At 37.4% G+C, this 23,762-nt stretch overlaps 1 protein-coding gene across 1 annotated transcript; it reads right to left on the minus strand.

The window, feature by feature from the left end:
- Positions 1-309: 309 nt before the first annotated feature.
- ANKEF1 (ankyrin repeat and EF-hand domain containing 1) lies at positions 310-18,014 on the minus strand. The gene is made up of 9 exons (XM_065893078.1): positions 17,669-18,014; positions 12,284-12,483; positions 11,357-11,506; positions 10,215-10,338; positions 6,089-6,911; positions 3,966-4,192; positions 2,625-2,788; positions 1,308-1,445; positions 310-468 (listed from the first exon to the last, which is right to left on the minus strand). The coding sequence occupies exons 1-9, from the start codon at positions 18,012-18,014 to the stop codon at positions 310-312; spliced, it is 2,331 nt and encodes a 776-aa protein (XP_065749150.1).
- Between the last annotated feature and the right edge of the window lie 5,748 nt (positions 18,015-23,762).

Genomic DNA, 23,762 nt, shown 5'->3' on the forward strand with positions numbered 1-23,762 from the left:
ACCTTTAACAAACATAATGGTGTAAATCTTGTAAATTCTTTGACAATGACACTATGCTTATAACAAAAAATGCCATTTATTCTACTATATTCTTGAGGAAAATTGGGAGATTTATGCAGAATAACATGCAAATTCATTGCAAAATAAAACACACCTTCTCTAGACAGCTCAGAATATTTATAGCTGTTAGAGCAAAAACAAATATTTGGTTACTTGTGGATTGTTTCGGCTTTAATGGAAATATCTACTTTATCCAACGTTTGGTCCCTGGGCCTCAAAATGTTTATCCCAAGAAGCAACTGCTGTGATTTAGGACTTGAAGGCAGCTTTCAATGCTTGTGCTTTCTCTGTGATGTGCTTCTGAAAGGGCATCATGAAGTCATCAAAATCAACCTCGTACGAGAACCGCTCCCGGCGCAGTTCCCTCTTCCTGATCAGCTCTGCTGTGGTGGCTTTGGGACTCCAGATCTTAAATGAACAACCACATCCAGAGCAGGGGTGAATATGATGGCCAATAAACATGCCAATATCCAGACAATCTTCAAGATGGTTAATGTAAACTATCAAATTTATTTCTAAATCTCTTTTATCTCTTACACAACATTTTTGGTTATGTGGGCATCGCTGTTTCTGATGGTGACTGTTTGGACAACTGAAATGCTCTTCAGTTACCTCTCTGATGACCCTTAGGCCAGCTGCTGATCATTTTTAGGATGTCAAAACCAGGAAGCAATGGAGTTAATAGATAGTTTGGGTTTACTGCCTTTATTCTTATGGGGAAGTCAAAAGTATTTTCACAGTAGAGGGCAGAAGGAGCCAGTGGTCTCTTATTCAGCATGGCTTGATGCACATTGTCAAGACCACTCTTATTCTCCAAAGACATCTTCACCTTTTTAATTGTAGATGTTTAAGGAAGCCACTGAATAAATCCAGTCTTGATTAGTATGAAACTCCCAAGTGAGATGGTGATAGTGTGTAAAAAGAGGAAGGGTTGGGCTCTAAGGTGTACCCAGAGAAAGTATCTATAGAACTCAGTGACTACATGGCTATAAGGAATGGCACTAACTGAAGAAGACTTCAATTGTTCAAGGAAAATTAAAATGTTAATACAGAAAAGAGTAATACCAGATATTGGAAGCTATACAAGTTGGACTTACTTAGTCAGAAGTAGTAGGACCTAGAAAAAGGACACCTCCAAATAATAACTAGAAAAGATAAGGACATTTGTTTGGGTGCTCTGCATAAAAAGTATTTGAAAAATGACATCATGAGTTTATACCATGTTATGATCTTTCTAAAGTACTTACCCTCTGTGGAATAAATGTGATATCCTCTTTCTTGGTATAACCACTGGTAATCAATGAATTGAGGTAAGCCACATTATCCTTATGCACCTTCTTTTTCTCCACTATGGTTGGTACAGTATACATTGATGAAAGTGGCATCTGGAAACAAGACCAAAAAAAACCTGTCAATTGCAAAAACCTATATATACTTCCTAACATTATTTGCTGTTCTGTATCTTACTCTGAAGTCAGAAAAAACTAAAAATGCTACTATACAAATTATAATTTGAAATGAAATAGAATATCATTATAATTTTGAGCGAGGAGAGATCATTCGTTTGCCTTGTTTGACTTTATTTAATTAGTATTAGTGACAGATCACACAAGTCTTTCAGATATCCATCCTTGACCTGTGGCCATTATTAATCAGAAGAGTGTATTCCTACCAAAATGATAATGGTGCATGTATCAGGAGCTTTAGCTGATCAATCCTCCTTCACCTCTGGCCATCCTTACTCTCTTCCTCCATGCTTACTACTCTCTATTGTCTGCCTATCATCCCTTCAACTCTATCTACTTCCTACCACCTACATTTCTCTAACCCTTTCTAATTTGATAGCGTTAAAGATTTTCCTTCCTGAATTTCACCCCCTATCCTATGTCAGCCAAGGATGTCTAGGGATCCATCTGCTTCCCTGAAAGAAGCTTCCAGTCTAGAAATGTACTTAAAGCTTCCTGCTAATGAATGACAAATTCTTGGTGTCTCAGAAATCCCCATAAACAACAACCTCAATCTTCTGCTGCTAATTTAGAGGCACCCAAATCATTCCAGATTACCAGGGACAATTTGACACCTTTAAAACCTTCTAGAGTTGTTTTGCAGGATATCCAAGTTACATATCCCTGGGTTCATAGTAATTATTAAAATTCTTTGGGAGTGGGGTGGTAAGGTGGGTAGTGAAAGATTATGAAACCAAAATGAAGGAAAATCATGCTTTACTTCATTTCTCATAAGGGTTACCCTTCTTCCCTTTTGGGGCCATCCCATCAAATCTGTATAATTCAGGTCTGAGTGTATACATATCCAATACCAGTTACTTTTCCAACATTCTACTGGTATTTATTTGAACCAACTGGTTTTTGTGTGGGTTCTGTTTGCAATGAGTACTTTTTAGGCTTTTCAGTAACAGGAAATTTCTTGCTAGATATTTCTTTAAAACTATTGCATAATGGTGCTGAAAACATGGACTGCATATTATTTGCCCATGTCCTGTAACAATACGTAAATGGTGCCGCAGCCCCACCAGTTACTAATGGGAGGTCAACTGCTTTTCATACCTCTTCTTTCTTAATCTCAGGGCCTTCAGTCTTCACTTTAAGCAGTGGCTTGCCTTTTGTTTTTTGATTTTCTGCTTGTTTTGGCAAGTTATCCAGCTTTTCCTTAATCAAACCAATTATTCTATAGTCAGCATAAGCCTTTGCAACATCCATGGCACTATGCCCTGTTTAAAACATAAATTCAGAGTTTCGTTAAACAGATTAATAATAAACCATGTAGCAAAATCTCAGCACATCAGCTCTAAGCATGCAGTACCAAGGGTGATTACTGAAGTGAATGGTATGTATAAAGTCACAGAGCTGGATCAGATACTCTCTAAGGTGGCCCCAGCTCTAAAATCTCATCATTTAGAGTGCCATTTACCAGCAAAACCATTTCTTCTTGTTAATTATTTTGAGAATGTTTCTTAAAAAGTTGATAGGAAATAGTGGTAGATTACATTTTGAATATCTGAGTGCTGGTTCTCTCCCCACAGTGCACACATTCCTTTGTGTGTGACAATTTTACATTGTCCTCCCCTTCCCATGATGGAAGGAGGTGTATTCAAAAAGGCCTAGGAAACTGGAGGTCTCAAGTGCTCTATGCAGATTGCTGGGTATTATGACACCTGTAACGTCCTCAGGCAGGCCTAACAATATTACCTGTGACTCAGAGGCAGCCTGAAGCAGCCAGAGATAAAGTTCCTTCAGATCCAAAGGAAGCAATGGGTTCCACTCTAAGAAAATAACACCTCCACATATTTACATGGGATATTTATGACATAAGGTAGGCTTCCCATTTACTTCCTAGAAAGAGCCTCAATTCAGGAATGATTTGTCCAACTTTAGAAGGAATCCAAAGTCTACAGAGGCTTCAAACTATGCCGATTATTAGGAATTGACTGTTAAGACAAAGTGATGACTCATGATGTGATCTGCAGACTGGTGTCAGCCTACAAACTAATGGTTATGCAGCCACAGTGAAATAAATACAGGGATTAAGAGTAAATGTTTAGAAATTTTTATAGCAATTTTATGTCATTTGAATCGAATGATAAAAAAAAGTTTGGACTTGTATTTTATGGGCTTTTTCCTCTTCATTTTTCTAGTAAATCATTTTCATTGTATTTTGCAAAAGTCTCCATCCACAATGGATCACCAACATAAAGAACTGGTTCTTTTACACCAATGATTTGAGAAGCACTGTGTATACGATAAAGTTCCATAACATTTACTCAGGTTTGCTTTTGCAGCAGTGACTCAAGGGAAAATGTGGTCCTACAAGAATAGGTTTAAACGGGTTTGGAATCTAACATAAATCCTCCTTTTCTAACCCTAATCACCCATAATGAGAACACATGCCTTTTCTATTCTCCAGCTGGAATTTAGCACCAATATCAAGTAGGTATTTTACAGTATCCAGTCTACAGCTCTCAATGGCTCTACTTAAGGGAGTTGAGTTGTTGATTGAAAGGGCATCTACCACGGCTCCAGATTTAACAAGAAGCTCAACAATATCCTGTTGGCCGGCATGGCATGCAAAATGAAGCGGAGTCCACAGAAAATTATCTGTTGCATTGACGTTAGCCCTGTAAAATGAGGTAGATGCATGAGCTAAAAATATGGGTTATTCCAAGCACTAGAGGATAAAAATGGTAAGGAAGATATCATAGTTTTATCAGGTTTTTCAACTGAAAACCAAGGAAGGTTTGGGTCAAGTTAAATTCTGTGCCATAGTTTTTCTTGACCTGTGTCCTTCATTTTATAACAGTCTTAACTTTGTGTATATATACATTTTGTTTAGTTTAAAAGGTGCTTAGACCCTAAGGGTTACAATTGTAACCCTTAGATCCTTAGGTTACAATTGTAACCTAAGGGCTACATTTTTGCATCATTAAAATCAGGGAAAAACTGGATCCGATGAAAGATCAAAGCTAACAGGAAACAGAAAAGTTATATTATTTCATTTTGTATCTACTTTCTCTGTATGTTATGAATTTTTAAATGCACCTTCATTATTAAAATTTTAAGCATTATAATGTATCAAAATTTTGTATCAAAACATGATACAAATGAACTTATTTACAAAACAGAAACAGACTCATAGACTTCCAAAACAAACTTGTGGTTGCCAAAGGGGAAAGGTGAGGGGGTGGGATGAATTGGGAGTTTGTGATTAACATATACACACTACTATATTTAAAATAAATAATGAACAAGAACCTACTGTATAGCACAGGGAACTCTACTCAATATTCTGTAATAATCTATACATGAAAAGAATCTGAAAAAGAATGGATACGTATACGTATAACTGAATCACTTTGCTATACACCTGAAACTAGAACAACGTTTTAAATCAACTATACTCCAATGTTAAATGAAAAAAGAAAATTAATTCTTTTGATTTTATTGAAAGCAATATATCATCCAGAAACTATGAAAAGATAAAATAAAATTTTAGTCCTATTTAAAAATTCTCTGCCCAACACTTCACATTGTCATTAGTTGCTTTATACTCCCTCTCTATAATAAACACATTTAAATCCTTCTTTGAAGGTAAACATTATAGTAATAATAACAATAATACCTTTTATCAAGTCTGCAATTACTGGGCTACTAAGTGCTTTACATATTTTAACTCATTTAATCTTCAACAAATCCTGTGAGCTGAGTTCCATTAGAACCCCATTATAAAAATGAGAAAACTGAGGCACAAAAAGGTTAAGAAAGTTACCCCAGGTTATTCAGCAATGGTAAAAAGAAGGACTTAAGCCTGAGAAATTGCTTTAGATTTAAAAGTTAAACTAAATGTCATGCTTTGTTATTTTAAAGATATTTACAAATGAACCAGGGAAAAGGGAATGAAATGGTGTTTAGTCATTATGGCTACCATCAAATTGCTTGAATTTGTTGGGATCCCCTCCAAAAAAAAAAAAAAGAAAGAAAGAAAGAAAAAAGAGACAGATTTAAAAATGACTCCATGTAAAGTGAGTACGTTCTAGAGATCTGCTCTACAATATTATAATCACTATAGCGATTATAGTTAGCAATATTGTACCCTACACTTAAAATTTAAGAGGGTAGATCTCATGCTGTCTGTTCTTACCACAATAAAAAAAGATTCTGTTTTTAATTTAAAATAAAATAAAAAGCAACTCCACATCGTCTAGGTAAAGCTCTGAGACCAAATTAAATTGTCTTGGGAGGCCAGGGATACCTAATCAGAAGGCTTTGTTTACCCTCAGAGAGAAAACTTCTTGGCCTTCACTTTGTGCATAGTTGTTATTGGCAAACGGTCTTTGTGTACACACACTCCTATGTTCCATTAGCCTGGTTCCCAGTATAAGATCTATTTGTGATCTGGACTTCAGGAATGAAGCCCTTTCTTGCACTACTTAAATTCTGGAGCTGAATGTGTCTTAGCCTTCCTTGAAATGTGAAGGCTCCCAAAAATCTAAATTTCACTCAACCAAAAGGCATACCCTTTTTCAAGAAGAAACTTGACCGCATCTATGTTTCCACTGGCACATGCAGTCATTAGGGGTGTCTTGTAATAATTATCCTTCATATCCACAGGTATTCCTGATTCAAACGCCTTTTTCAGAGATGCCAGGTCTCCCGCCTTGGTGATAAAATTAATGTTTGAAAAGACCTTCCCTGGATCATCAATGTACCAAGCAGAGTCATCCTGAATGGGATGTTCGGGTGGATGATCTCGGTTAAAGCGATTGCAATCAGTTACATGCTTGTAGGTTTCAATCATATAACAAGGAGGCCCACCTTCGCTCTGGCGTGGAAACACGTGGTCAGGGATGATGCAGATTGGGAGGGGTAAAACAAACTTGCCTTTTTTGGCTTTTTTGGCCATCCCTTTTTTATTTTTCTTAGGCCCATAGGATCCCAGGACATAAGACTTGCTTAAGTATTTGGTTCCTTTAAAGAAATCGTTAATGTTGACCCCTCCGCCCCGGACCTTTTCGTGAAGTTGAGCTATGGTAGCTATCTGTTCCGAGCTCATAAAATCTTGCCTCTCCTCCAGCGCCAGCACAAAGTCTTCCTTGGTGACTGTCCCATCGCCCCTGTCCACAAACGAAAGGGCTTCCCGAAGGAAAGTCTCATGTTCTATGGACCAATCGTGAAGTTTCAGGTACAATTGTGGATTCGGATTTTTGGCTCCTGGCCGGGCCAGTTTATTAGCGATTTGCTCCGCCCGCCGTATTTCTCTGATGGCTGCTTTAAAGCCGCCTTCCTTAGCCAAGGCCCTGGGCGTTTTATGGTCCAAATTCTTCCATTTCAGATCACATCCTAAAACAGGAAGCATCATGATTATGAATGGTGCCAAGGCATCTGCATGACTCCACAATGACATGCATCCAACGGTTTTTAAAATTTCTAGTGATTAATCAAAAGTTGCTCCCCAAATTACTTGTATATAGAGGTAAGCACATTTAGCTCTTATAACTACAAAATTAAGCTATGATTTTTTTTTTTTCCGTGAGCTTTACTTTGGTGAATTCTGAGGGAGATATGTTTCCAATTGATAGTATCTTTTCCCAAAGGATTAGGACATTAATCCCTATAGATATTTGAAACAAATATCATATCGGGATACTTGCTAAAGAGGCTTCCTGACTAGCAGGAAAGAGTAAGGGTGACATTTGAATTTGGAAGGAAGCTGGATTCAAACAGCTTAAATAGGACCTTAGGAACTCAGGATGCTAACTGACACCTGCTTCTTTTGAACAATTATGACTAAATCTGTGTAAAATCTTAAACTATGCTTTAACTGTATTCTACATGAAGTTAGTGTAATTTATATTGACCTGCTGTTTTGCAGTAAGGTCATGTGAACAGCCTAACAGAAGAAAAAGTAATTTGTTCATCAAACCTGAAAGAATAAGAACTGTGCAATTAGGCATTAAAATCCGTTTTCCTTTTTGGGCCCTTACTTAAAATGATGGGACCAACATTATATGTAAGCATTCTCCAAAGAAATAAACTTTTCTGAATGCATCAAGGAGTCTACTTAATGCTATCAAGAAGGCTGTGTTGTCTGTAATAAATGTCTGGAGACACTAAAAACCCATTATAAGTCAGACTATGAAGATGCTCTTTCTAGTGTTTTGAATCTAGAAGGCTCTTCTGTTGCTTTGCAAGCATCACATAATCAAAAAAGATTCTCTAACCTCAGTATCTCTAGCATCCAAAATGTAAAGGTCGCCGAATGCAAAAATAAAACCCGTCCCTCCAACACTTTATAGTTTTATTCCTTATCAAAAAGAAAATTAATTACCAGTATTTTTCAACGTTAGCACTTCCTATGGCATTGTCAAAAATTAAAATTTTATATGAAGGCTGATAATTTTACTAGTGATAGAAAAACTCAAAAAGAGCATTGGAACAATAAAGATTCTAAAATTTTTATATTGGACAGTTTGAAGAATAGTGACTTATTGGGAAAGGGACCTGAGACTGGTCTCAACAGTATAATTCCACAGCATAATAATTCCATAGTATAATTCCGTAGTCATCTTGAGTATGCTGTTTTTAATTTAGCTTTTTCGCTTATTCAGGGTGTCTGGGGGTTTATCTACCATCCCCCAATCCGCTCCTATATTCAGCCCAGCACTAAGGATCAAAGGGTTTTAAAGCGGCTTTATCTTGCCTTCTTCTGCTCCCAGTTTCCTCCCTGTTAGAAATTTTGTGTGGATAAAAGACGCCAACATCCCAGCTTAAAGATATGAAGGCATTTTCTTCTCTCTTTGATTTTGTCTCCTCTTTTATCATTAGTAAATAAAGATCCATTCATTCCCTTTGTGATTTATGTGCCTCTGTGGCTGAGATACTCAACTTTCAGCTGACTGCTGTCAAAAGGCCCAGGAGAAGGAGAACCCTGCACGGGGGCTTCAGGAGAACTATTCCAAACTCCCCTCCTCTCCCCTGGATCTGGCCTCACACTGCCTACAGGGAGTTGTAAATTACTCTAGGGACAACAAGATCAGGGACAAAAGAGGAGCTTACTGAGGAAGGTAGTTTAATGTGGGAAAGGAATCCAGCCCTCACATTTAAGAATAAAAGAGGCTACACTCAGGGAGTTTACTCAGAAATGAGCATTTCGTGACCAATGGTTTCTTGCTGCTCTGATTGCCTTAGATAAGCAATTGCCTGGTATGGAAATAGGTCACCCACATAGGATCTGGTGGTTGTACTTCCAAACATGCTACAGAACTCAGAACATTTTCAGACATTTATTTCAGAAACACAGCCTAGTCTTGTGAGCCAGCCAGGAGGATGAAACTTTTCTGCATCACCAGGCAAGGCCTTTGGCAGGCTCTGGCTCTTTACTTCTCAATTTGCTTTCTCTGACTTTATCCCAGGAGTACATAAATGGTAGAGTATATATTGGGTGATGTTTGTCCCAGTAAGAAAGGAATCAGCATGTTAAAGTTGAAGAAGCTTGTCTCAATCTGGGCAGATCTTTAGTTTCTAGAAATACACAATGTTAAAAATGAAGTGTCAGAATAATCTGCTGATGGTAACAGCTTTGAAAATAAGACTGATGAGACAGTTGATGACGGCAAAAATTGCAGTTGATATATTTTCCTTTATCTGCTTTGTATTTTAGGGGAATGGGGAAAGAATGTGAGCTTTGTATAACGTGAAAAAAGTCAAAGTGGATCAGTTATTACACCACTAGTTACGCAGGCATGTTAGTCTTATTTATAATGTTAGTGGTTACAGTATAGGCTCTCTCAGGTCCCAGCGACTTCAAAATTTCTGTTCCTCTGTAGAAGACAGGAAAATAAAAGCACTTTCTCTGCTCTATTATAGAGTTGTTGAACTTTAAGTTTCTGCCCATTTCTCATAAACTGGAAAAAAAAAACACACTACCATAACATTCAGCAGAATGCAGCTCCCTCTCTAACAAAGAGTTAATAACTTTGAATGTACATTTAATTAGCATGTAATTAACACCAAATAGATCCAAATCTTTAAACTTAATTGGCTAATATTACTATTTTAAGGAATACATTAAGCTATACATAACATAGTTTATATTCCTAAGTTAATAATTATTTGAAAGCTACAGAAAAATCTAAAATAATAAATATTACTTATATTCCAAATGTTCCATGAAATTTTTCATTTTATTTCATGTGTTTCTCCCCAAAATATTTCCCCTATAATTCAAAATTACCCAGAAATGTTATCTATGCACTTGACATGATAGTACATTTTTAAAAATAAAATAATTAAGAATGCAAACTAAAAGACATGGTGTCTAGTGTTTGTCTTTTTTTAGATTGATATTTACATTTTTAAAATAGGAATTTAATAACTATAAGCATCTTAATAATTGGTTGACTCATAAACCATTCTCTTTAGATTTTTAATAATAACCTAAAAATACTTGAGAAATGAATTTTTATCACCTTCAAGGCCAGATTCATGATTTAACAGAAGGTAAATAAGAAAAAAAGTTTAATTTTCTTTCTACATATATGTGTGAGATAAGCAACTGACATTTGACAGGCTGAAATTCTCTGCTCATCTACAGTGAGGGAAAATTATAAATTCTTTAGGCATGAAATTGGTAGACCATTTTACCTCGCTGAGATATATATTTACAGCAATCTGCAAAACCACCCATAGCAGCATAATGAAGTGGTGTGTTGCCATTCATTGCAATCAGCCCCATGTCTCCGTCGTAGGCAAAGAGAAGCTTCAATATCTGCAAAATAAATAGTGGATATTGTAGAGGAATAGGAATGTACATTTACTGAATGAAAACTGGGACCTAGACCTGTGCTATCCAGAGTGTCAATCTGAATTAAATTAAAATCAATTAAACAGAAAACAAATTTTAAAAATTCAGTTCCTTACTTCCACTAGCCACAGTTCAAGTACTCAAAAACCACATGTGTAGTGTATTGTACCACATTGTACAGCACAGATACAGAACAATTCCATCACTGCCAGAAGTTCTATCAAACAACATTGATCTAGCGTATAGAAAACTCTATACTCAGCTGGGGAACTACTGTTCTGAAGTAAATTTAGGCAATTTTAGAAAGCGTCAGACTATGGCAAGCATCATCAGGGGAGCAAATTCTTTACCAAACAGATGTGACTTCTACTGTGATATATACTTTTATTGCAGGGAAGAGACCCTATGACAAAAGTAAAGATAATTATGTTAAAACTCAGAAAAGCTCAGTAAAGAAATTTTAGATATAATTCAGAATTTTAAAAAATAAGATAGCATTGATTTCTATTTTGTTTCTGCAATATCACTGTACCTATGAGATAATCCTTTGCTGATATATCCAGATAATAAGAATACTTAGAGTTAAAAATTTAGATGAGTCATTAGATGCCTCAAACATCAGGGAGATGAGTATATTGGCATTGTTCTCCCCACTGTGAAAATTCTAATGTGTAATGGAGTCATAAAATGGAGTAATCCCAGTTGGCAAAACCTTTAAGCTGTCATAATTAAAAATATAGAAAAACATTATTAGCAATATTAAAAGAATAAGTTAGAAAGCAGATAAAACTGAATAAAGAGCTAAAATATATTTTGAAGGTTAATATTTGGTTTAAAATATAGTTTTAGAATTATTTCAGAAAATCAAGGTGATAACTCAGAAAAAATCCTATCAGTGTAACCTACATGATATTTTAAGATGTTGAGAAAAAGAAGAGAATATTTTTAGCAACAAAATTTAAAGCAAAGAGTAGATTATTACATCAAAAAAGCCTCCTTTGGCAGCAAAGTGTGCGGCGTGATGTCTGTCATTGTCAAATGCATTCACGTCACCTCCTCTTTCCAATATCCCTCGAACTAGTTCTACCACTCCTTCTCTTGATGCTTCCATTAAAGCCGTGCGACCTGTGGACTGGACGTGAAACAGATCAGATGCTGTTTATCCCTGTCATACTAAATAACATATTCCGTATAAATATGGTCTAAATCTATTTGGCCTTAGAGTCACACTGACACGTTCAGTTCTGTACAGTTTTATTGGTTTCACGTAACAAATAGGAAAAATGAAGCCAGTAAAATGGGTCAGTGTCCAAAATGTAGAATTCTAAAATCAGAGTCAAGGTCACACCAAAAGTCCCTGTAAGAACATCATGCTGAAAAATGCAGTTTCTTGCAAAGAAAGTAGAGCAATAAGGGAGAAAAGAGGGTAAAACACATGCTAAAATTAGGCTATAGGTGTTTTCCAATGAGAAGAAAATCTATTTTTATTGTTGGGAAATGACAATTAAAAGATAAGAAAACTGAACAAAATTAGCCAAATGAGGAGAGGGAGCAAAATGATTAAGGGGAACAGCAGAACTACATATTTTCTTTTGAAGAAGATAAATTTTTATTAGGCATCAGTAATATCTTTCCTACTTCCTGTAAAGATCTTTTAACATTATACATAATAAATACCAATTTTCCAAACATAATTCAGAAATAGATTGTAGAATCATGGCCATGCCATATAAAGATGATGAAAGTATATCATCTTAAAGTATTTTGAACAGAAATGAACAGTCTAAACTAACAGGATAATTTTATCATATTCAAGTGAAAAAAATACACTAATAGAGATTATTAGTGTATTGAAATTTTTTTCTATAATTGAAAAAAGGAATATTTAGAATCACAGGAATAGTCATACTGAGTTGACAGCATTTGGATTGGCTCCTTTTTCCAACAATGTCAGGCACACATCTTTAACATCATGTGCTTCTTCACAAGCTCTAAGGAATATTGGCTTTCCGTCATAGGTACAATTGTTGACATCTGCACCATGTTCCAAGGCAATCAGTGCACAGCGATGATGCCTCTTTGTAGGTAAAATGCAGTAAAACAAAATACCTGTAGAAAAATAGAATCCCCAAAGAATACTTAATTAGTAGTCTCTCTATATTTGGATCACATAGAAAGGAACAAACAATAATTTACAAATTCATAATTAGCTAGCTGAAGGTGATAGAGCAAAGATGTTTATGCCTTGGTTTTCCCTCTGAAATCAACTGAAACACCAAGACAGAGATACCAGAAAAGAAATCCAACCTCTTATAAGAGCCAGAAAACAATCATAACCAAAATGTGATAAGATTTTGTTTGGGAAGAATTTGAGTGCTGGGATGTGAGCTCCGGTTGACCCTGGGTATTTGGCATCCTGCAGTCTATACTCCATTGTCCCTTCTTGGAATATACAGGGGTGTGTGTGCCAGAGGACTATTGGTGGATCCCTGGATCCCCTCTGAAACTGCAGAGTGGCAAAGGAGATGGTACATAATGATGAAATGTGCAGACCAGCCATGTTTATAGGAAGCAGGCTGTCTGTACAGTAGCAGTGAGAAGAAAAACTAGATGGCAAGGGGCTCTGACATTTTGGCAAATTATTTTGTTTACTGAAGAGAGAAAAATGATAAATCCTCATACCCAGCACCTGTGACATACATACCCTCAACATAACCCATGTCAAAAATGTACTACAGACCTGGGGTATTGTTTATATTACCCTGGTAAGAAAGTCAGGTAAACAGCAGTCAAACTCCAAACTGACTTTGTAATGACTTGACTCTAAAAAGAGGCTTCATTCAAAGAGGAACAATAATCAACAAGAAACCAGCATGTGACCTATGAAAAAATATACTGAAAGAAAGGTAAGGAAAGAAACTTGATGACAAACACTAGGCAAAAATTATATACTCAAAAAATTATATGACATGAAAATTATTGACTGACCCATTTCCATAACAAAGAAATCAAATATATTTTTTTCTGAAACAAAAGTGCAAAGCTAGACTGAACCTATAATAAGTACTTCTAGGACAATAAAAGATAAGTAGAAGGAAAAGATGAATTTGAGCAAGCAGAGCTTAAAAAAAGAAATGGTAGAGAAAAGTATTATCAAACCACTAAAGAAATGAAAGTGGTTCACATTGGAAGCAGGAAAAAGGAGAGCAGACATTGCCAAAACCATGGTCAGGAACATGGAAGAAAAACTTGAAAGAACTTGAATGAAAAATGTAACTGAAATGATGCAAGAGTTTAAATGTTCTAGAGAGGCAAAGAATATTTAACATGTATGTAATTGGTATGTAAAAATAAATGAACAAATGGAACAGAAAGAAATGGAGAGATATAAGAGAAGAAAACTCTCTTGAAGGAAAAACCTAGATCTGACAGAGTATACTGAGTCTCAGGAAAAATTGATTAACAACAAGCCATAAGATGGTGTCTAGGTAAAGCTAGGTAAGAAAGTGTCCTGTGAGCATCCAGTTAAAAATTCAAGTCATTTCTAAAGAGAAAAAGTCAAGCTGGCTGCAAGACTTTGGTACAGCAACATTCAGTGCTAGAAAATAACCAAAGGAGCTCTACAATGTCACTTGGAAAAGAAAACAGGGAATTTTTAATACTCAGTCAAGCTATTGTTCATATATAAAAGTGATGGACAATAAGTTTAAAGATGCAAGAAATCAAAAGATATAAGCCCAAAGGAGTGAGCTAAACTACTTGATGACAATAATGAGTCCAACAGGGGATCAACAGAGAATATGTGACTAAAAGACCCATGATAGATGCTGAATCCCTTCAACCATTGAACCAAAGTTCAATCACCTTAGGAATTCTAGATACAGAAAATAATATTGTAATTCACAGTAATGTAGAAATAACAATGTAGTTTAACAAAACTTGGAGGGAAGAAGAGACAGTGTAAGCATTTGATTTTCTTTATCTTTTACTGCTGGAGTTTGAGATATTATTTAAAACAGATAAAGAGATAGATGTTTATTATTTAAAGGTATGAAAAGAATCACTGAAAGAACTAAAATGATTTTAATGTACTAAAATTAGGTACTGGAAGGGAGGTAAAGGAGGTGAGAGGAAGGGTTCTTGTACCAATCTCATCTTTCATAGAGAAATATTAATGAATACTGTTTAAAGTGCTAATTCAATAAACAGAGTTTTAAGTATATGTAATGTTGTCCAGTTAGCCATTAAAAGAACTAAAAACATACCATTAATTTTAGAAAATGTGAGAAGGAAAATATACACACACAGCAAAACAAAACACAGAACACATGGACCATAGAGGAAAATATTTTTATACATATTTGTGTATTTATATAAATTAAATATATTATGCTTTCATAATATAAAATAAGTGACAGTTCTGACGCCAAACCTATGGAGCATCTAGATAAATGTAAATTGGATAAACTCTACCATTAAAATAAAAAGACAATGTATGTGAAAATCGAAACCAAAATATATCTCATATAAACATGCATCTAAATTAGAGTTACTCAAACAGTTAAAAATAGAAAGATGGTCAACGACATGGTTGAAAATATAAAATCAAAGACAGAGAAGTCATAGTAGGCAAGAGTGAACTAAAACAGCAATAAATGATAACAACAGCAAAATCTAGAAAATAGTGCCAGTTGAGGTTGAATTCATTACAAAGACCTTAAGGAACTTATGAAATGGCTACTTTATAATGATGGCATGTACAACGCACAGTGAAAGTCTATCCATGCTGACTATTTAAGCCACAAAGGACACAAATCAACATTCCAAGATCGAAGCAAAAACAAAAGAGAAAAAAATGTATACACAATAGAACTAGCATATTGAATTGAGGACTGGGGATGCATTCCTATAAATGGGAGAACCAATGGAATGGGTGTTACAAGGAACGATTCCAGCTTTACCCTTAAAGAAAATAATTCCAGACACTGTAACTAATTTCCTAAGAAAACAAATAATTTTTTGGCTTAGAGTGTTACCTTCTCCATATTCTGCAAAATTGTTCAAATAGAAAGTACAGGTTAGACCTAGAGTACATCCCTCATCCTTCTAAAGCTCCATTATTTTAACCATTTAAATGTTTGCTCATCCTTTTGAAACAATGTACAGTGAGTCAAATGTCAATCACCAGAAAATAGGATGTTAAGGGCAGAGAGACTACAGTGGAATAAACCAAGGAGTTTGGCCAGTGGCAGCCCTTGAGCTGAGGGATGTGCAAGGTAAGCTAGGTTCACTGATGGGAAGACAAGGCCCTCTGTGCAGTAGGCATACCATGAACCACAATCAAGGCTGGAGGGAGCAGTACTAACAAGGTCACGTGTGAAACAAGATTTTGTATTTATTTCAAGTTTCATTTTATATTTTTAATTATTTCTATTTGATTTGTCAGGTTGTTTTTATCATACTTTGGTCTTCCAGAACCTTGGTAGGTTTAATATTAATTTGAATGAGTATAGATAACCTCATGGCTGTTGCATTTGCTACAGATACTCATTTGACCTTGCTTCCAATTTTACCTTGATTGTTTACATTTTATAATTTTAGTTTAGTTTTTTTTTTTTAAATGTATTTATTTATGGCTGTGTTGGGTCTTTGTTTCTGTGCGAGGGCTTTCTCCTGTTGTGGCAAGCGGGGGCCACTCTTCATAGCGGTGCGCGGGCCTCTCACTATCGCGGCCTCTCTTGTTGCGGAGCACAGGCTCCAGACGCGCAGGCTCAGTAGTTGTGGCTCATGGGCCTAGTTGCTCCACAGCATGTGGGATCTTCCTGGACCAGGGCTCGAACCCGTGTCCCCTGCATTGGCAGGCAGATTCTCAACCACTGCACCACCAGGGAGGCCCTAATTTTAGTTTTTTATGCTATAAAATGTCTCAGACTGCTTTCTTTGTGATTTGTATCTCTGTTTCAAACTCAAGAAGGTAAACTTTTCTTTGTTACCGTTCTTCTGAATGTACTGAAGTTTCCATGAAAATCCAGGTATACAAGATGTCATTTAAAAAACTATCTCATGGTCAAATAAATATGGAAAATGTCACTTGTTTTGGTCGGTATGACAAATGTAGAATAAACATGTCTAAATTTGTTTTATCCAATGTTTCTCTAATAAATTTGGCAGTGGAATGAACCAATTTTGCATGTAGCACTTATCAATATCCCACTGATTCGGTGGCCCGTGACACACACTTTGGGAAATGATATTCTATAGAGCGTTGAGAGTTTTTTTTTCAGAATATAACATTTTAAAACACATTTGACTCCTGAGTACATCTGAAGTGTATTTTGTTATGTGGTGCCATTAAGTAATTAAATAATTCTTCCTTTTCTTTGTCCTCTCCTCTTGTTATAAGCAAGTCACTTTTTAAATACCATGTCCACAGAGAGTTAAGAAGCAGACTCTGCTCCTGTCAGAAAACATTAATTAACATTATAAAATGGGACTCATTTCTCTAATGTGGGACTGATGTTAATGGCTTTGTACTTGAAGCAACTCTTTGGAACAACTGATTAAATCTACCAATTTATATTAAGCCTGGAGGTAGTTTTCTTAGTGATTTTCATGAGGCTGTGTCACCTCCTGTCAGAACCTTGAGTTATTTGGATAAGAAGCTCCCAGATCATGGTCTTGAAATGGGATTTGAGAGGGGAGGAGTGAGAAAGTGGGGCTATCTCACCTAAATAATCATGGAAATGCCATATCTCAAATTTTAAGTCATATTTTCAAATACATTTTTAAATGACACTAGAAAGTTGGAGTTCATGTCAGAATCCACTTTTGTCCCTCAAATTCCTAAATGCAACTACTTTCTACATTAGACTGCTCTTGAGAGCAAAACCTATATCTAGTATTACTCGAGGTTCTAAAATGTAAAAAAGAAGAGATGCTCTCCTTCATCTTTAGCTCTAAATGAGACTTTATATTTTACAATGGGTGATTGTGATTATGGAAATATTAACATGTGTCATGTTGAAAGTTCTCCACGTTAAAAAAAAAAAAACAGATTGACTAATTCTAATATTATTTTTCAATGAGAAAGTTCTCAGAACTGGCTTCCCTAAGAAATACCTGCATCATTTTCAAATCATGGGGAAATAGTGTCCTTTGGTATAAGAGTGAGAATCTAGACTTTCACTACCATGTACCATAAATAACTCACTTCTAAAGTTGGAAAGCAAAAAATGCATTTTGTTGATTTCTGGCTACAAAGTGAATTGCTGGATAAAATGCTGGGAGTTCTTACCTTTTCCTTCATTATTGACAATAGTCATATCGGCCTTTGCCTTGGCTAATATTTCCATTGACAATTCGTGGCCCAGTTCTGCAGCCCTCATAGCTGGAGTACAGCCCATCTTATCTTGCACATCAGGGTGAGCACCGAGGCTCAGGAGAAAGCTGACCATATCGATGTCATTGGAAACTGAGGCTAAGTGCAGAGCACTGTTTCCATTGACGGGGTCTGTGAAATTGATGAGTTCAGGGTATCCGAGCCTAGTCAGCTTCTCTATCTGCTTCTTGTCTTTGTTCCGAACACACTGGAGAACTTTGTAGATCTGCAGGTTCTCAAGTCTTTTATCTGCTAAAGCCATATTTGACCAGCTTCTTGAAAATGCCTTTGTGGACCAAAACAAAAATTACAGCAACAAAAATCAAAGCAAAAACATATAACTCAAAGTTAATTTTGTCTTCTTAACTGTGACTAAATAATAATAATAATAATAAATAAATAAATATATATATATATATATATTTTTTTTTTTTTTTTTCAGTACGCGGGCCTCTCACTGTTGTGGCCTCTCCTGTTGCGGAGCACAGGCTCCGGACGCGCAGGCTCAGCGGCCATGGCTCACGGGCCTAGCTGCTCCATGGCATGTGGGATCTTCCCAGACCAGGGCATGAACCCGTGTCCCCTGCATTGGCAGGCAGACTCTCAACCACTGCACCACCAGGGAAGCCCGATAATAATATTTTAAGCCTTCCCTAAGAAGAGATGCTGTTTCTTATGAAACGTTATTACCATAATTTATTGCAACTAATTCATGAAAGCAGAAATTACATATAAATACAAAAATATTCAGCTAGCATAACGTTAAAATATTTCAAAACAAATCTTCCATCATAATTAACACTAGACTTGCTATGCAGTTTTCTTATTATTTCATTTAATCTTCCCTCCTTGACACAGCTTTACCATTTACCCATGAAGAAGGTGAAGCTAATTAAATTGCCAAGCTCCCCACTATAATGATCTGTACCAGCATGTTCCTCACAATGTAGAGACCACACAGATTTCAGTAGCTTAAAAATGTTATAAAGAATGTGTAGAATTTTGAGGTGCTTATAAACAGGAATCTATTGAGCCCTGGGAAATACCAAAGATGTGATGGATGATTCCTGTGCCATCTTAACGTGGGAACTATGTAGGTAAATGGTTCAGAGATAACTGTAAATTTTCATAAATAATCCCACTAAGTTGCAATGAGCATTCTAATATGTAATTTTATCTCATTGTTTATTCAGTTCAAAAAAACAATATTTTGAGTCAAGTAGTAGACCACGTTAGATACGCCCAGCTTGTGTTTCTTCACGTTTTCTGGGAACAGAACCTCGTTAACATATTGGGAATCCATTCCAGAGAGTACAGAGGTGCTATCCTAGGCCAAATCATTGCCATTGCCTTGTAATTTGTCTCACTGCTTCCACAAAAACCCTCTACAGCCCATTCTCTATTCAGTCCCCAGAAAAATCTTTGTAAAATGTAGATTAGATAAGATCAGACCAGCTTCCACCCCCAACATTTTAGTATTACTATTTTTAAACATAAAGAAAGTTGAACACCCATATATCCCCACCACTGAGATTCTACCATTCATGCTTTTTTTACCATTCATGCTTTATTTGTATTATCACACATCTATCCATCCCTCTATCTATCCATTAATCTATCTTATTTTTTGATCCATTTCAAAGTAAATTGCAGACATATTCCAGCATACATATCCTTAACTGTAGTTCAATATTTGTTTACAGTTCTTTTTCTCTTCTTGGTCTTCTGAACATATAATGTACAAGAATTACGTGTACTATTTCTATATATAGCCATTGATAAATGCATACAACTTTGTAAACTAAACCCTTATCAAGATACAGAGCATTACCTTCACACCTGAAAGTTCTCTCCAAACTATCTTTTAAAAGTATTTCAGTAGCTTTCCATTGTAATCAGAAAAAATCCAAACCCCTCGGGGTGATCTCTTAAGGACACTTTCTCTGCCCCTCTGACCTCACTTCACTCCAGTCTCCCTCGATTTAGTGATCTCCAGCCACACACATTGGCCTTCTTTCTGGTTATGGTTCATTCCTGACTCTGGAACTTCTTGTTCCCTCTGCCTGGAGTGCTCTTTGCTCAGAATTTCTGTTGGTTGGCATTCTCGCAACTCAAATTGCAGCCACCATGTTACATCATCCCTTTGTTTTATTTTTTTCACGATGAAGTGAAACATTCTATATATAACATTTCTAGAAATCTGTAAATATAGATATATTCGATTTATGTATTGTGTGTCTCCCTCACTAGTATATGGTCTTCATGGAATAGAAGCTTTATATTTTAATTACTATTATCTCTCCATCACACAGAACCTGACTTCTATGTAGCATTCAATAAATATTTGCTCAATAAATGATGACTGAAAGTTAAAAGATTGAGGAATGGAAGAAATCAAAGAAGAGGCCTAAGTTTCTGTCTTGAGCAACCTGTGTCTGAGATGGTGAGCCCAGGATGGGGTCCAGATTGGTCAGGGAGTGAGCTAAGATTTGAGCATGCAGAGTTAGAATTCACAAGGCAATGGTGTACATTATTCAGGGAAAGATCTGAGCCTGGTGGGTGGGGAGTTATGAGGTTTTTGGCAGTTTCAGTAAGCCCCAGACTGCGTGAGGACTGTTAATTCTTTGTGCCTCCTCCTTTGCTGCAGAACATCAGCCATCACGTGGCTTGTGGCTTCAATGTTCTGTTTGCTGTAGCCCCTCTCTTCCCTTCTAATCTGTTTACAATGGGTGATGGACTGGGAACTGGATAAGGCAACTTGTTAGAACCATGTGTGTAAAATAGGCTCCCAGTAAGTCCTGAGCTGCCTCAGAACTTATCCAGTTGGCCTTTGCAGCTTGGCTTGGTGACATTCATTTTAGCTGGAGATTATGGTTTGTTGTATTATTATTAGCCTTATTCTGGTTAGATGCTGGGTTGTCTTACCACATACATACATCATATACAGAATAGGATAAGATGCACCCCAAAAGCTTATTGCTTATGCTGAGTTGATACAAACTCATTTGTGAGGACACACTTCCTAATCAGAGGCTTCAATGTTGCCTCTGAGAGCACCCACCCTTACAAAGAACCAGCAGCATATGGCATTGTCCCATTCAGCTACAAGGATGAATTCAGTAGCCCATAGGTCAGTTTTACAGCTTGCGTTCCTCTTGGCTAACGCTTCGAGTTGCTGAGGAGAGAGCAAGGCCTTGTGCAGTGTCCTTCACGACCAACTGCCAAGACTGACCCCGTTGGAGGAAATGACAGAAGTCCTGCCCTCCAGTCCTGGGTTCCTTGTAAACTGTACAGCCTCTCTGATCCTCAGGAGGGTCACCACACATACACACATCTCAGAATGCATGCGTAGCCCTGGGGCACCTTGGCATACCCCACGTAACCATCCATAAGCACAATCTCAAAAGATAGTGCAATAGAACAGGATTCCTTGAATTGAAGTTCATGTTTGGAGTCTGGATACTCTGAAATTATATGAAAATCTACAGGGTGTGTGTGTCCAGATGCATTTTTCCATTGTAGGGAGAGATCCATAGAGCTCATTAACTTTTCAAAGGAGCCTGTGAGGCAATGGTGGTTGGTCAGAAAGAGGAAAGGTACAGCGGAAAGAGTGCAGGATTGGAAGTGGGGAGATCTGTTGCCGCCCATTGTTTTCCCTCCTCTGCATCATTATTTATACAAAGGAGTTAGATAAACCTGGACAGGTCATCTACCTAGTTCATGCCTCAGTCTCTTCATCTGTGAAATGGGGATAAGAAGAGTGCATCCTTCATGGGGCTGTGTGAAGCAGAAATGAGATCAGCTTTGTAAAGTGTTTAGACAAGTCTCTCAACACAGGCTCACCATGAATAAATCAAACATCTATGGGTTTCAGCTCATCCATAAGCCAAGGTTTAGATGTCGGGGATTCTTTACTGTTCCGTTCAATTTTAAGGCTCAGAAAAATCGGGAAGGGAAGGTGGGTAAAATGTCACTTCAAGGGAAAATCCAGGTGGCCGGGACCACGGTGCCGAGCTCACCTCTTAGTCGCCAGGACGATCAGAGCCGAGGACGTCCGGGCACAGACGCACCTGAGGGGGCCGGTTCTGGTTCTCTGCCGCCTGGCGCGGGTCCCAGCCACGACCTCGGGCTCCCAGAGCCCGGCTTGGGCGCCCGGAAGTGAATAGTGTCCCTTTGGGCAGAGCAGGCGAGCAGGCGCGCGGGGCAGCAGGGAAGGGTGTGTGTGTGTATCCATGGGCCGCGTATCCGCGAGGGCGAGCGAGCGGCCAGGTGAGCGCAGGGGGCGGGGTGGGAGCCGGCGACACCCGCCGATTGTGAGTTTTGGCCACGCCAGCAAGGCCCCGCTGCCAGGACAACGGCCCAGGTGCTCAGCTGGTGGGGCGGGGCGAGGCCCGTCTCCGCCCACCGCCTGCCGCCCGCCGCCCCTCCCGCCAGGTGGCCTGGTCTCGGCCTGGTCGCCCGGCCCGGCTAGGATGCTGGAGGAGGGCTCAGCACTCCCAGAACGGATGGCAGGGGCGCTGCGCCCATTGCTGGGGTCTCCAGGAGTCCTCCCTTCCTTCATCCTCTTCTCCTACCTCCTGCCCTCATTCAAAAAATAACTTGATCAAAAAGGTAAAGCTCATATAGTGTTAATTAATTAAGTAAGCAGTAAGGTTAAATGAAAATACAATAAAATGCAAAGTAAATCTACTTGTCAGAGACAACTGCAGTAGATTCTTGTAAACTTTCTTTCTCATAGATCCCAGAAATTTTCTTTGCATACTCCAGGATGTATATATACTTAAAAAGATTTATACACAAATGGGACCAAATATATCATGGAGATAGCTTTATTTCAGGGCCTACAAAGACGCCCTAACATCCCTATCCCCAAACACATGCACACTTTTTTGGAGGCAAATTCTGAAAGCTTTTATCTGTTTATGTGAGTATAAAATATGTATGCTTTTAAAAACAATATGTAATAGCTTCTAATTAAAAGCAGTAGTTCCTTACCCAATCTGTCCTGTATTTTACATTTCATTTAAAAATATGATTAAGGACTATTCCATGAACACAAAAGAGTAAACTATATAACACTTGGAAAGTATGAAGAAACAAAGCATACCATGGCTAAGGAAAAAGAAGTCTGCCTCTACAGCCTGGGTTTTCTTCCCTATACTGAATCTTTCCTTTCCTGGGCTCAGAGATAACCACTATTGTGAATTTTGTATTTATCATCCCCCTGCCTTTTAAAAATGTGTTGCTTTATATGAAATCTTCCCCAAATAATATGTATTTAGTATTGCATGTTTTCAGAGTTTATAAAAATGGTATAGAACTGTGTGTTATTGTTTTGATGACTTTTTTTATTTCAACATCTTATTTTCAAAATGTATATTTGTTGATATACTTAATTATAGCTCATTTATCTTAACAGCTGTAAACTATTCCATTGTACCACCATTCTATTTCCCTTTTAAATCAGTTCTACTATTGATGGGCATTTAGGCTGTCTCCAATATTTGTTATTAAAAACTATGCTGTTTGGGCTTCCTTGGTGGCACAGTGATAAAGAATCTGCCTGCCAAATGCAGGGCTCATGGATTCGATCCCTGGTCCAGGAAGATCCCACATGCCACAGAGCAACTAAGCTCGCGAGCCACAAGTACTGAAGCCCGTGCACTGAGGGTCTGTGCTCCACAACAAGAGGAGCCACCGCAATGAGAAGTACACACACTGCTACGAAGAGTAGCCTCCACTCGCCGCAACAGGCAGCAATAAAGACACAACACAGCCAAAAATAAATAAAATTAAAAAACAATGCTGTTATTATGTTTGTACCTGTCTTTAGATTCACAAGTTCAAGAGCTTCTCTAAGGTATAAACCTAGGAGTGAAATTTCTGGGTCATAGGTTACTTATGATGTCAGGGTAAAGTCAACTTGTTTTCCAGGTATGTATAGCAATTTAGACTCCCGTCAGCAGTATGTGTCTTAGCCAAAACTTGGTTTTATCACACTTTAAAATTT

Source organism: Phocoena phocoena, chromosome 15 (genome assembly GCF_963924675.1).
Source record: "Phocoena phocoena chromosome 15, mPhoPho1.1, whole genome shotgun sequence".
Lineage (NCBI taxonomy): Eukaryota > Metazoa > Chordata > Mammalia > Artiodactyla > Phocoenidae > Phocoena > Phocoena phocoena.